Here is a 13,643-nt window from a genome sequence, read left to right as displayed (position 1 = left end):
GATTTTTACATCTGGTATCTTTTAAGTATCAAGCACTCTTCTAGGCACTTAATTCTCTTAATTCTACATAGTACTTATTGCTGTTAGATCCACTGTATTAAAACCATACCTATGACTTAGAGATGCTGAGTAAATTTTGTCAGGTGGGAAGCCTTGTAAGTAATGCCTAGAGAAAAACTGCTGAACACAGAAGCAGTATCTGCCATGAGATCAAATCCATCTGAAACCTTGTACCCACCATCAGAGAATCCAGAGCCACGGTGATGCTGGTGAGAATAGAATTTACCTCATACTCTCTAAATAGGAAGTAATATTAAAGGATATATCCTTTCTCTTGAAACAGAAAAAGCATGCCAGTCACCACCCCCTGCCCCTTATACACAAATCGTCAATTTTTGCAGCAGTTTTTATTTTTCATCAATAATGAAAAATGGAGGCCAAAGAAGTTTAGTGATATCCATATGAACACAGGTCTACAGAAAAGTTGAATTAATACTTAAACTAAGACCTTTAGCCCATAATCTGTCTTTTATACTATGTGACCATCTTAGATGTCATAAACATACACGAAAATATATAATCAGTATTAAAATAATACTAATTCACATGTTATTTAACTATTAGAAACTATTTCCAAACAGGACAATTTTTAAAACTATGTAAATAAAATCATGATTTTTTATAATGTTCAAATTGGCAAATTTATAATTAAATACAAGCATTAAGGTTTTTTTTTTTTTTTTTTAATAAATTTATTTATTCATTTATTTATTTTTGGCTGTGTTGGGTCTTCGTTTCTGTGCGAGGGCTTTCTCTAGTTGTGGCAAGCGGGGGCTACTCTTCATCGCGGTGCGCGGGCCTCTCACTGTCGCGGCCTCTCTTGCTGCGGAGCACAGGCTCCAGATGCACAGAGCTCAGTATTTGTGGCTCACGGGCCCAGTTGCTCCGTGGCACGTGGGATCTTCCCAGATCAGGGCTCGAACGTGTGTCCCCTGCATTGGCAGGCAGACTCTCAACCACTGCGCCACCAGGGAAGCCCAAGCATTAAGGTTTTTATCTTAAGTTATTCTTATATCGTTTATTCCGGGTATAGTTCCAAGTATAGTTAGGACTCTCAATACACTATAGAAAAATTATCTTAGTCACTTCTCACTTGATGGAATCTTAATAAATTATCTTAGAACTTTGGAAAACCGAACTTTAACAAAGAGTAGACACACCTTTCAAATAGTGAAACCTCTGAGAAAAAAGCACCCCAGATCCTGCACAGAAAGGACAGGGAGAGTGTATCAAGAGAAAAAAGGCCTCTCCACCAGCCACAGGGCGTGTCTCTACACACAGCTAGGCAGGATTGGCTCCATGATATTCAACTGAAATCTGTTTTTTTTCCTTCCTTTTTCACAAGTCCTACATACAATTGAAGTATATACTAGAAGAAAAAAATATGATAAAATATTCAGTAAAACAGCATCAGTACCTGTGGTAGCAAATAAAGGCCTAACCTATATAAACCTATATATGTGTGTATATAGATAAATATCCTTAATTCCATCCTCAAATATTTACATATTAGCTTTAATGTAGAATTAAGAGATGTTATAATCTCTATTTTTATCATGCCATGATTGAAACTGGTTCCTCGTATTTCTTGTTGAAAGCCTTTTTCTCTGAATTCAATTAACCAAATACACTGTGTGTTGTGTTCCTCCAATAGATTTTTCATATTACTCAAATTTGTCAGGAACTTGGCTTTTTGAATAAAGACAATATGTGATGCTTCCAATTGTTCATGCTTAGTCTATTTATTCCAAATGAAAACATCTCAGACTGTGGCGTTTACACTTTCACACTGCTGGCAGTCGTGCTCAGTTGTTTATCATGAACTTGGCACCATCATCACCAATCCAAGGCTGAGAACTCTTTCCCTAAAGCCCCGTACTTGGACAATTCTGTGTTAGAGTCTGTCAATGAGAGAAACTTGTGAGGTGTGGAAGGTGGACATGAAATGGAAGCCATTATTCTCAGAAGTTTATGATGATGAACATGAGACAGTCACATACAGTTCTTTCCAAAATTCAGTGACATGGTGGCTTCTACAGCTAGACCAGGTTCCACAGAAGTGGCAACTTGCCCAGAAGTAGCAACTTCCAAATACCTCTCCCTGGGCTCCCACTTCACAGTGGGCAGATGCTCGCAGCCTCTTGGACGTGTCCACAGACTCTGCCTTTTCCATCCATTCCATGGCTTTGAGATTAAGTGGATTATAGATGTTTCTCTAATTCCCTGTCTACCCCTTTCATTCCTTCACTTTCCAAGTTCCTCCCTCATGTAAAACACTATTTCCCATTTCAAGCCCCTTTATTCCCATAATACTTTCTGTGGCTTTATTTTCCTAAGCTCAGAGGAAGAAAGCAGGTGAGGCAGCTGTGGCTGATTTCCTACTACATCCATTGTCCTCTTACAGAACATTGATTTTAGTGCTGACCGCGATGGGTCCAAATGTAAAACTCCTTGCAGCCTCTGGTGGATATATGACAACGTCTGGCCAAAGTGACAAAAGCAACAATCTGCATCTGTGTGTTTTGCGGGGCAAGGGGGAACTTCTGTGTGGATAAAGTTTTGCTTTTCAGATTTAGGTACTGCCCTCTTTTTTCTCAGCCTTTGCTGCATCCTTCTGAGTGAACTGCTGACCGGAAGCTGGAGCAGCCATATTGTAACCATGGGGGGAAAAGCCAACGGCAAGGGAGACATTTTGGTCTTCATCTTCTTAAGCCCTTGAAGCAGTCCTGGTCTTACTACCTCACTTCTGTAATATGCAGATTGTTTTAACTGAGGATGAAAAAGAAAGAGCGGGAAATGCAAATCTTTAAAGCAATAGTTCCTTGATGTCTTATCTTGAGAGCCCCTTATGTTCTTAGAAATTACTGAAGACTCCAAAGAGCTTTTGTTTCTGTGGTGTATTTTATAGGTATTTACCATGTTAAATTAAATATCTAGGGAATTCCCTGGCAGTCCAGTGGTTAGGACTCCATGCTTTCACTGTCAAGGGCCTGGGTTTGATCCCTGGTCAGGGAACAAAGATCCCACAAGTTGTGGAGTGTGACACTCCAAAATATATTTACTTTTTCTTGTAAAATAACAATAATTAACCCTTTACATATAAACAACGTATTTTAATAAAACTAACTATATTTTCTAAAACAAAAAATAATAATTTGGGAGAGATTGGCATTGTTTTACATTTTTGCAAACCTCTTTAATGTCTAGCTTAAGAGAAAACACCTGATTCTTATACCTGCTTCGGCACTAGACTTACTGCCATATCACACACCCTGTGATTTCTAGACACCTTCACTGTACACTCAAGAGACAATGAAATTGGAAAAAAAGCAATGAAATCTCAAAATATTATAACAAGGGGCATGATCTCATGGACCTTCTAAAAGTATCTCAGGGACCACCAGGCTTCCCCTGAGGATACATTGAGAACCTCTGTTCTAAAGAAAATTATAATATAAACTGCAGTATTCAGAGTTTATGTATTAGGTAGCAAATATATATATCATGTAGTTAAGATATAAGATAGCTATATAGTTTTATAGGTAATAACAAACATTAATACTTATAATAGGGCTTAATACTATAATAGAAATAATAATAAACAGGATAAATTTCACAGTAAGAGGCAATATCACCTTTTATGTGCTTATCAACAGAAGATGGTATGTTTCTTATTTGAAGAAAAGGGAATCTGTGATATTTATTTCCCAAGAATTTAACATACAGTGTTTCATTTTTCAAATCATCTAAACATAATAATCAAAGATAAAAATCATGTTAGTTTAAAGTTAACAGCTGCTGTATGCTTTCAAGAATCTTGCCCTTTTTCATCATAGATTATCTTGGAATTTCATGGGGCAGAGAAACCGAATGAAAACAGTTATCATCTGATTTTTTCCTGAAATGTGCTGCCAGATTTCAAAATCGAAGCATCATATTTATTTGGTCTGCTGCAGTGGTGAGCTGCTATGACCAGAGCTCTGAAAACCACCATTACTATTCTTAGTGGAGAACTCTGAGTGACAGCCATAAAAGATATAAATGATACCAAACGGCCTGAGAACCTGATGCTTTTGTAGGCGCTTGGCATTATGTACAAGTGGTCTAATAATAAAATCATGGCAATATTACTTCTTTCTCACAACAATATTTTCAATAGTAATCTAAGCAATAAAAATAATAGCAGGTCTAACACCACTGGCAATATTAAATTGAAAAAGCAAACTGCAAAGCTAATGAACTTGTTATCAGAGGAATTGATCTATAATAGAACCAATATTTCAAGCTCCCAAATAAATGTTCAGTAAAATGATGCTTCACTATTGTGCAAGCATTATGGTAGTGATTTACCAAAGATATATGACTTCAAAATATCTTGCAGTCTTTCAAATGCTGGGGCAAAACATAAAGAACTAAAATGAAAGTACATTTATTTTAATGTTGCATTGGATTTTAGTTGTTCACAACACATTACTTAACTCATCCTAAAAAAAACTAGACTCCCAATTTCAAGAAATAATTCTTTGTATTGGAAATAATGGAAACCTTAGACCTTAGCCAGAAATGTTGTTGCTTCTCTGTATGAACAAATGCACTCAGTGCATTTGTTGTGCATAGGAACAATTCTTTATATATTACAAAAAAATTACAGGTTTCTTTTCTCTACTGGATATTAAGGAAACATAAAAAAAGATTACTATAAATTTTTACCTTTACAGGTCACTAAACATATAAACAGAAACTTATCTCTGTATTTATTTATCATCAATATCTATCTATCATCTATCTATCTATCTATCTATCTATCTGTCTATCAATCATCTATCTATCGTCTCTTACGTGTCTTGTAATTCTCAGGAAAGGCCACATTTTGCTGCTATAACAAACTGCTCCCAAATCCCAGATGCTTAAAACAACAACAATGTATTTCTTGCTAACATCACATGCACCATGGAGCAGTGGTGGGCTCTGCTGGGTCCCAGGCTCACAGAGGCTCTACCTGGAACTGCACACCCTGGAACATAAAGCCTTCCTGATCTTCACAGTAAGGAGAGAGAAAGTGACATGTGTTTTTGTTTTTGTGTTTTACTGCCTTAGCCCATAAAGGACACCTTTTACTTGCACTTATTCTTTGTCAGAATTTGTCATATGGCACTATGTAACTGCAAGAGGACTAGAAAAAAAAAGGGGAGTAAGTAGAATATCTGGTAAGTACTCCTCTCTCTGCAGTCTGCCCTCCTAATCATCAAACATCCTTCTCTGTTCTTCCCATGTGTAGAACATACTCCACTCTCCTCCAGGGAAGATAACACAAATATTCCATCACTGTATCAAGGGCAAAGCCCAGGTTATCTGAGAGGTGTGGACTAGTCTGTAAATCAAGTTCAGATATGGCTCCCATTTGTTTACAGGACAACAAATTAAAGAGATGAGTTATGTGCCTCCCATACCTAATATAAATGGTGGGAAAAAGAACTACACTAAACACTACTATTTGTAAAAGATGTGAACAGGAGACACAAAGAGGTTGCTGTGAGCAGCCATCCTGGAACCCACCAAGGCACACACTGTAAGGGCTCTTTACCCCAGGGGAGGAGAGGGTTTCTTGATTAGGCCTGGCTTTACTGTCTGGGAGGTTCTTCCTTTCACAATTCCCCTTTACCAGTAACTGCATCCACAGTTCTTTTCCAGAGATAGTTCTTAGATCTGCTACATTTCATTACATTTTTGCCTTTCTCTCTCTCTTAGATCTAAAGGGGACTGACGACCTGGAAGCTGTAAAGATTCTAAAGGGAGGCCACATCCTTATTCTGATCTTTTACTGAACATGCATCCCTTAGGCTTTCTCTTTCTTAACTTCTTAGTGCTTGGAGTCAAGAAGCAGTTAGTTCTTTTAAGTCTGAATGCCTGAAATGTTTGGACTTTTTCCCTTTCATGTCCCAAAGAGAGCTCATTTGCTTCTTTATCATGCAGCCAAACACAGCTATTAGCTATCAACACATACTATGAAGGCTTTGCTCTTTAACCTCTTTCACTAGAGCTATAATTGAATGAGGCAAGTGGCTTCCCTTGCAAGTAACTGCAGACAACATTACCAAAGCACAACATGGGTAGACATCATTTCTTGCTACCTATTGATTGGCCAGTTGGCCAATATCTGCTTTGTTTTTGTTTGTTTCTCATGGAAGTATCTCACTACTAACATGCAACTACCATGGTAGTCAGGGAAGACAAGGTTATACAGTGACAACAAATCCAGAGATGACATAATCTGTGTGTCTTTGTCATTATTTTGGGACTCAATGTGAAACTATTTTTTTTGAAAAAAATCCTATACCTCTTTAATGCATAATGCTTATGCAAAAATTAAAAGTTACTTACCTAATAATTGCAAAATCAGAAAAATAATGTTTTGCTAATAAATTCCATATGCCTGTGTTTACAATATTAAAATCCAAGAAGCTCTAAAATCCAAAGAAGAATTTATAATTAATTTGACAACCAAGCCCGATCTTATCTACCTTCTCTTGGAAACAAATCTTTCCTGAAGCGATATGAGGCTACTACATACTCCCAGACAATTTGGAGTGTTGTGTAATATGCAGTATTTGTATCATGTTATCATTCTAAAAGGTGAAATATTATAAATTCTGTAGCACATATTCCCCAAATATGTTTTGCATATGGTACTATGGACCTGTAATTCCTAAATCATGTAGAATAATGGGGTATCATGTGTGACTGCTTGTACATAGTACTTTGACACACATTATGTCTCCCCATTTTTAGTATATTTAAATTTGTGACCTTTCCCCCATTCACTATGTATTTTCTTTCTGATATGTATGTTGTTATTATTGTTAGTGTTATAACCCTCTGGGTTATAAAGATATTTATTCAGCGTAATTGCCTTTTGTATGTTAATATCCCACTTTGCAAGTACTCATTTTTGTCAATCAAAAATCCAATACTTTGTGATAATTTATGGCATGTAGGAAAGAGTAGAGAAAATATCTAAGGAACTAGGTAAAAATATTGATGCCAAAAATCTGAACACTGGTTCTGTATCTTCCTTGCTTACCGATGAAGATTAATCACATCTCAGAACATCCATGATTGCTTTGCCAGCACTGTGATAGAGATTGAATTTCATCTTTCTCTCAGCTCCCACCCATTACTTACATAAGTATCTATAAATGTATTGGCAACTGCTGTAGAGATGAAAGAAAACAGATTTGCTATAAAAGGAATATTAAACAAATTGGATGAGTTAACCTATAAAACAATATCTGAGTAATAAAAAAGTCAAGAGAAATTTAAGAACTATAATTGGAAGTAATATATTTAAATTCAGTAGGTTTTATTTTGTACAAAATTATGTGAAGTATTTCTATGAATAGAATGTGGTTACCAGCTTTGTGGGCATAACAGTACCTACTACATAGAGCAGACATCAGTAGAATAAGATCATACCTACCTTTCTCCTTTCTTTTATTACAATGTCAGCATAATATTTAAAATGTCCCAGCAAAGTCTTCCCTTCGCCACTTTAATAAGCAGATTTGACAGGTGCAGCACTAGCAGGGGGCTCATAATGTATTTAAGTTTGAAAATGAGGCAATTATATTACAAAGTTCTGATTGGCTACATTTTAATTTCAGAACTATGAGAGGCACTGATTTAGCTGGTGGCTTTCTGAAGTAACCTTATACATTTGCACCTGTTCATTTTATTAAAACAGAAACACCTTGCCAGAGGTGAGAAGAGGATACTGGTCACAGAAACCATGACAGCCTGGCCCCTCTGCTTTTACTATTGATTACATTTCTTGACAGTCACATGGGAAGTTAATTACTAGTAGGCAATTAACAGTCTCGCAAAATAATAAGGAAAACATAATTATATTGAGAACTCCCCGAGACTTTTTGTAATCTTAAATGTGATATTCCCAGGTCTCTGAATAGCTCTGGCAACCCAGATTTTGGCATTTCTTTTCGTCTACATTCTTCAACTCGGGTCCTGTCCTTGACAAAATGTAATTATTAATACTATATTTCCTTTCAAATTACTGAAAAGAATACTAAATTTTCATCCATCTAATTAAAAACTCCCCAAGGAATTTTTCAGTGAAAGCAAGATAAAATTTACTTTGCATATAAAGTGAATCATCTTTCTAGAAAAATAGATCTGCTTGAAAAAGACTCAGGATACCTTATCTAATATTAGTTTGTAATCTCGTTAAATTAAATTTCTGCCTTCTCTATTACAAGTTGGGAGCTCAATGAATAGATTCTAAATCCAGGCTATCTAGGCTTTGGTTCCCACACTGTCTTCCAGAAATCCTATGACCTTGGGGAAGGTTATTTACCTTCTCTGTGATACATCTGTTCTATAAAGTGGAGTAATGGGTTTGCAATATTTATTGTCATTAATTTTATCCTGGACACTAGGTGTTCCCGTTCAGAGAGAGGCACCTTATGAAGTACTTCACAACACATAATAACGTGTCCGCTCCTCTTGCCCCAGTCTTTACTTCGGGGCGACATGATGAAAGGTAATGCAGTTTCTTTTCCCCATAAGTAGTCCAATACCCTCATAGATGAGGGGCCAAGAAAAATGAACTGGTTCCACCTACAAAGAGAAAGGAGACAGCTGTCCCCTTCCCTACCTAAAGGTCTCCTTGGAAACAAATGAGCTTGAATCTGAACTTCAGCTCTTTGGTATGTGAATGAAATAGCTTCAGGAACCAGCTAACCTCTTGTGTTTCAAATTTTACGTAATTGTCTCACAGCCCAGAGTGTCTCCAAATTCTGGATCTTCACCCCTCCTTGAAAAGTACAGACCCAGGGAGACAGTCGCTGCTGTCTTCCTAGCCCTTTGGGGCTTAAGCAAGGAAATTAGTATGGGTTGTGACTATTTGGCTCTCTTGAAATGATAAAAGAAGTTTTATTATCCTTTGAAATCAGAGCAATCAGCTTCTGCATTAGGGAAACAGATCTAACCGTCATGGTAGGTGAACATGTCTTTAGGAGTCTAAGAATTGTTGCAGGACAGGTAAGAAATCCAGCGAAGGTATATATTCTCACAAGAAATAAGTAGCCACCTGAGAAGATCTGTGAGGTTTAAGTGAGTTAGTGATGAAATTACTTAATAAATCACTTATAATTAGCTACTCAAAAATAGCAAAAAAGAGTCTAGCTCTAACTGATTTTTCGATGACTTTAGAAGTCAATATATTACTTATTTAAATATGAGAAAAACTTTAACACACTGTCATTTAATACTAAACCCCCTTTCTTTAAGTTTTTATTTTAAAATAATAAAAATCCATAGGGAGCTACAAATTTGTACAGAGAGACACCTTTTATTCAGTGTCTCCTACTGATTACATTTTACATCAAGATGGCACAGTATCAAAACCAGGACACTGACATGGAATAATGCAGGTGTAGAGTTCTATGCTATTTTCTCATAAGAGTAGCTATATTAATTACCACCACAATCAGGATACAGAACAATTCTCTTAATGCAAAGATATCCGTGCTTCTGCCCCTTTATAGTCAACTAATTTCTCTTCCTCTGACCATCCCTAACCCTGACAGACACTAACCAATTTTTTATTCGAAATTTGTCATTTTGAAAATGTTATGCAAATGGAATTAGAAGATATATGATCTATTGAAACTTTTTTTTTCATTCAGCATAATGCCCTCGAGACCTAGCCAAGTTATCATGTGTACCAATACGATCGCTCATTCCCTGTTAATGGTGAGTAGAATTCCATGGTGTGAATGCACTGCAGTTTATTTAACCAGTCCCCTAATGAGGGACGTTATACTTATTTACAGTTCGTCTAATACAAATGAATTGAACAATTTATATTTCAGGAAATTATTGATGAGATGTGAAGGCTTGACCCTGCCATTATATTTTTTATTTTCTTTTTTGTTCCCTGTTTTTACTTTTTTTTTTTTTCTGTCTTACTGTGCATTGCTTGGACATTTCTTAGAATTTTATTTTGATTTAGCTATAGTAATTGGAAGTATCTCTTTGTATAGGCCGATTTTTAAATACTTGCATTAGGTATTACATTTTACACATATAACTTATTACAGTGTATTAGCATGGAGATCTCGCCAGTTTGAATGGAGTGTAGAAACATTACCTCCCCTTTAAGTCCCTTTACTCTTCTCCTTTTACAATATAATTCTCTTATGTATTTTCTCTACATACATGGAGAACCACATCAGACAGTATTATAATTTTTTTGGCTATCAAACATACTTTAGAAAACTCAAGAGGAAAAGGAAAGTCTATTGTATTTACTTATATATATATAATTATTATTTTTTTTTGCAGTACGCGGGCCTCTCACTGCTGTGGCCTCTCCCGTTGCGGAGCACAGGCTCCAGATGCACGGGCTCAGCGGCCATGGCTCACGGCCCCAGCCGCTCCGCGGCCTGTGGGATCTTCCCAGACCAGGGCACGAACCCGTGTCCCCTGCATCGGCAGGTGGACTCTCAACCACTGCGCCATCAGGGAAGCCCTATTTACTTATATTTTTAATGTTATTCTGTTGTTCTTTCTTTTTCCTAGATGATCCAATTGCTTCTTTTATTATTTCCTTTTTGTTTAGATAAATTTCCTTAGCTATCATTTTGGGTAGCTACGTTGGTGACAAATTATCTTAATTTTCCTTCATCTGAGAATGTCTTGAAACTCCTTAGTTTCTGAAGGATATTTTTCCCGGATATTGAATCCTGGTTAACATTTCTTTTCTATCAACACTTGAAAAATGTGTCACTTCCTCTGTTCTCCATGGTTTTCAATGGAAGTCATTCAACTTGTTCCCCCTTAGGTAAGGTGTTATTTCTCTCCTACTGTTTTCAAGATATTTTATTTGCCTTTAGTTTTCAGAAGTTGACTCTGATGTCCTCGGTGTGGATTTCTTTATGTCCATTCTGTTTGGGGAATTTTTTCAACTTCTTGATCTTGTAGCTTTATATCTTTGACAAACTAGGGAAATTTTCAGCTATAACGTCTTTGAATAATTTTCACCCTCTCCTTCTCTCTTTCCTGGCAGGACCCCAATGACACGAAAGTTAGATCTTTTTTTAGAGTACCACAGTTCCCTAGATCTCTGTTTATTTTTTTTAATTTAATTTTTTTAGTCTATTTTGTCTATCTTGTTTAGATTCAGTAATTTATATTGTTTTATCTTGCAGTTCATTGGCTCTTTTCTCTGACTTCTACATTCAGTTATTGAACCTATCTATTGTTTTGTTTCAGTTATAATGGTTTTCATTTCTAGAATTCCCAGGCGGTCTTCTCTTAATAACTTTTATTTCTTTTCAGAGTGTACGACAACAACAACAACAGAAAAAAAATTTATCCTTGCCATAAAAGAGGTCTGGTCTCTGCTCTCTGCTCTTGTGAGGTAATCTCTGTCATGCCTGTTAGGAGTGTCTTTCTTGCCTGGGGGGACTTGGGTTGTGTCACATAGTCTACCAGTTATTTAGGGAGGGGGCTGACACACCAGAAAGATAAACAATGTAATGTACTGTGGGGCTTTGGGTCACACAATATCAGTTGACCTGGAGACTGAGATTAACTACACAGGCAATCAATTAATCAACTGTGTCTATGTGATGCAGAGCCAAGTAAACACTCTGAACACAGAGGCTCAGATGAGCTTCCCTGGCTGGCAATATACCATACATATTATCAAAAACCAACACCCTGACTCTGCCGGAAGAGAGCAAAAGAAGATCCAAGTCTGGTAATTCCTTGGACTCTGTCCTATGCACTTATTTCTTGGTTGACTAAAATGTATCCTTTTCTTGTAATGAAGCATAATGAAGAGTATAGTAGCTTTTAGTGAATCTGTGAGTCCTTCTTTATCAAAAGTGAGGGTGATTTGGGGAAACTTTCAGACTTGTAATTGGTGTCAAAAATTAAAGCAGTCTTGTGAGAAATGTGTTGCCTCTACCTCAGCAGTTGGCTTAAGTTCATGCTGAGACTTTGTATTTTTTTCATTTGTTTGAAGCATGTTCATATCTGCTCATTGAAGCATTTTGTGATGGCTCCTTTAAAAGCCTTGTCAGATAAATCTGTATCATCCTGCTGTTGGTATTTATTAATGGTCTTTTCTCATTCAAGTTAAGATTTTCTGGTACTTCCTATAAGTAGTTTCAATTGAACACGAACCTTTTGGGTATTATGTTAGGGACCACCAGCTCTTATTTAAATGTGTTTTAGAAGGTCACTTCTGACACTGCTCAAGCAGGGAAGAAGGGTGTCACTTTATTAACGCCAGGTCAAGATGAAAGTCCAAGTTTCAATCTTGTCATACACTGAACCCCCTGGAAATAAGGGCTTTCCATTACTGTTAGAAGGGGGTGCATCTCGGGTTTCCCATGATGCCTCTGCTGATAAAGTCTTAATATGAGGGAATGGGGGCCTCATTACTGCTCTACACTTAATCTCCCCTGACACTGCAGGGCTTTGGTCTTCTTGCTCCTTTGATGGTAAAGTCCTGACTCTTCCCTAGGCATCCTCTGACACCATGGGGGTGAGGGTAAACACTATCACTCAGCAGGACTGAAAGTCCAGGCTCCCCACTTGGTCTTTTATGACACCAGCTCATGAGGGGGCATGGGTAACTTCATCACAGAAATCAAGGTTCACAACTTGGCCTCTGCTGGCAGGGATAGGTTAGGGCTGCAGGTTTTTCTGGGGCATTTGGCAGGAGTAGGGTATTTATTGTCTAAAAGTTTTCTATCTTTCCAGGTTGCCCCTTTTCTGGTCCTTTTACCTAAGAGAACATCCTTTCCTTGGGGTTTCTTTTTCCCCCCACCCATTGATGTTTTCATGTTTCTGGAGATTACATCACCAAGGTTTTTGACATATAAGGTCATAGAAAAGGAAAAAGAAAAGGAAAGTAGAAAACAACAACAAAAATAACAAAAACATAGGACTTATGGCTGTGTTTTGCTCATGCCCTGTGTTCCCCAGCCTGTCTGCTATCTTTTACACATCTTTTACAGGCTCATGTTTGTTTCATATATAATGTCCAGCGTTTTAGCTGAATTCTGAGTTTTAGCAGGAGGAAGAGAGAAAAGTATGGCTAAACCCTTTTATATTTTTCTTTATTAATTGTCTCACAACCACACTTACAGAAAAAAAAAAACTGAATCTCTGAGATATTACTTTATTTGAAAATTACACACTGGTAGAAAACTGACTGAGCTGGTGCAGCAATTTATCAACTTGATTCTATGGGGTTTTAATTGAAGAGATTACAAAAGTACAAAATGAATATAAATAGTGTACATATCACTGTCTCCTACACTTGTCTTACTATTTTGAATTTATATTATGCCATCTATTAGATTATAATACTCAGATTTGGACTCAAAAATGTAGCTGTAAAAAACATTCAAGGAATGGGGTTAATTAGGGCTACCCAATGAGTATAACATAAATATCTAGTCTATAAGTGAAAGAAATATTCTTTTAAAACATATTTAAAAGTAAAATTATTTCAAATACATTTGTGGAGCACCTATTCTTTTCACAAACCC

The 13,643-nt window shown here is 36.8% G+C and overlaps 1 protein-coding gene across 1 annotated transcript in view; it reads right to left on the bottom strand.

The window, feature by feature from the left end:
- Positions 1–2,710, bottom strand: part of BRINP3 (BMP/retinoic acid inducible neural specific 3) — a 103,699-nt gene extending 100,989 nt beyond the window's left edge. The window contains exon 1 of the mRNA XM_073796180.1: positions 2,641–2,710. Coding sequence (XP_073652281.1) covers positions 2,641–2,710 — 70 coding nt within the window. The remainder of the gene's footprint in view (positions 1–2,640) is intronic.
- Between the last annotated feature and the right edge of the window lie 10,933 nt (positions 2,711–13,643).

The sequence above is a fragment of the Tursiops truncatus genome, chromosome 1, assembly GCF_011762595.2.
Source record: "Tursiops truncatus isolate mTurTru1 chromosome 1, mTurTru1.mat.Y, whole genome shotgun sequence".
Taxonomy (NCBI): domain Eukaryota; kingdom Metazoa; phylum Chordata; class Mammalia; order Artiodactyla; family Delphinidae; genus Tursiops; species Tursiops truncatus.
Note: the sequence above shows the minus strand (reverse complement) of the source record. Positions and strands in the feature narration are given on the sequence as shown.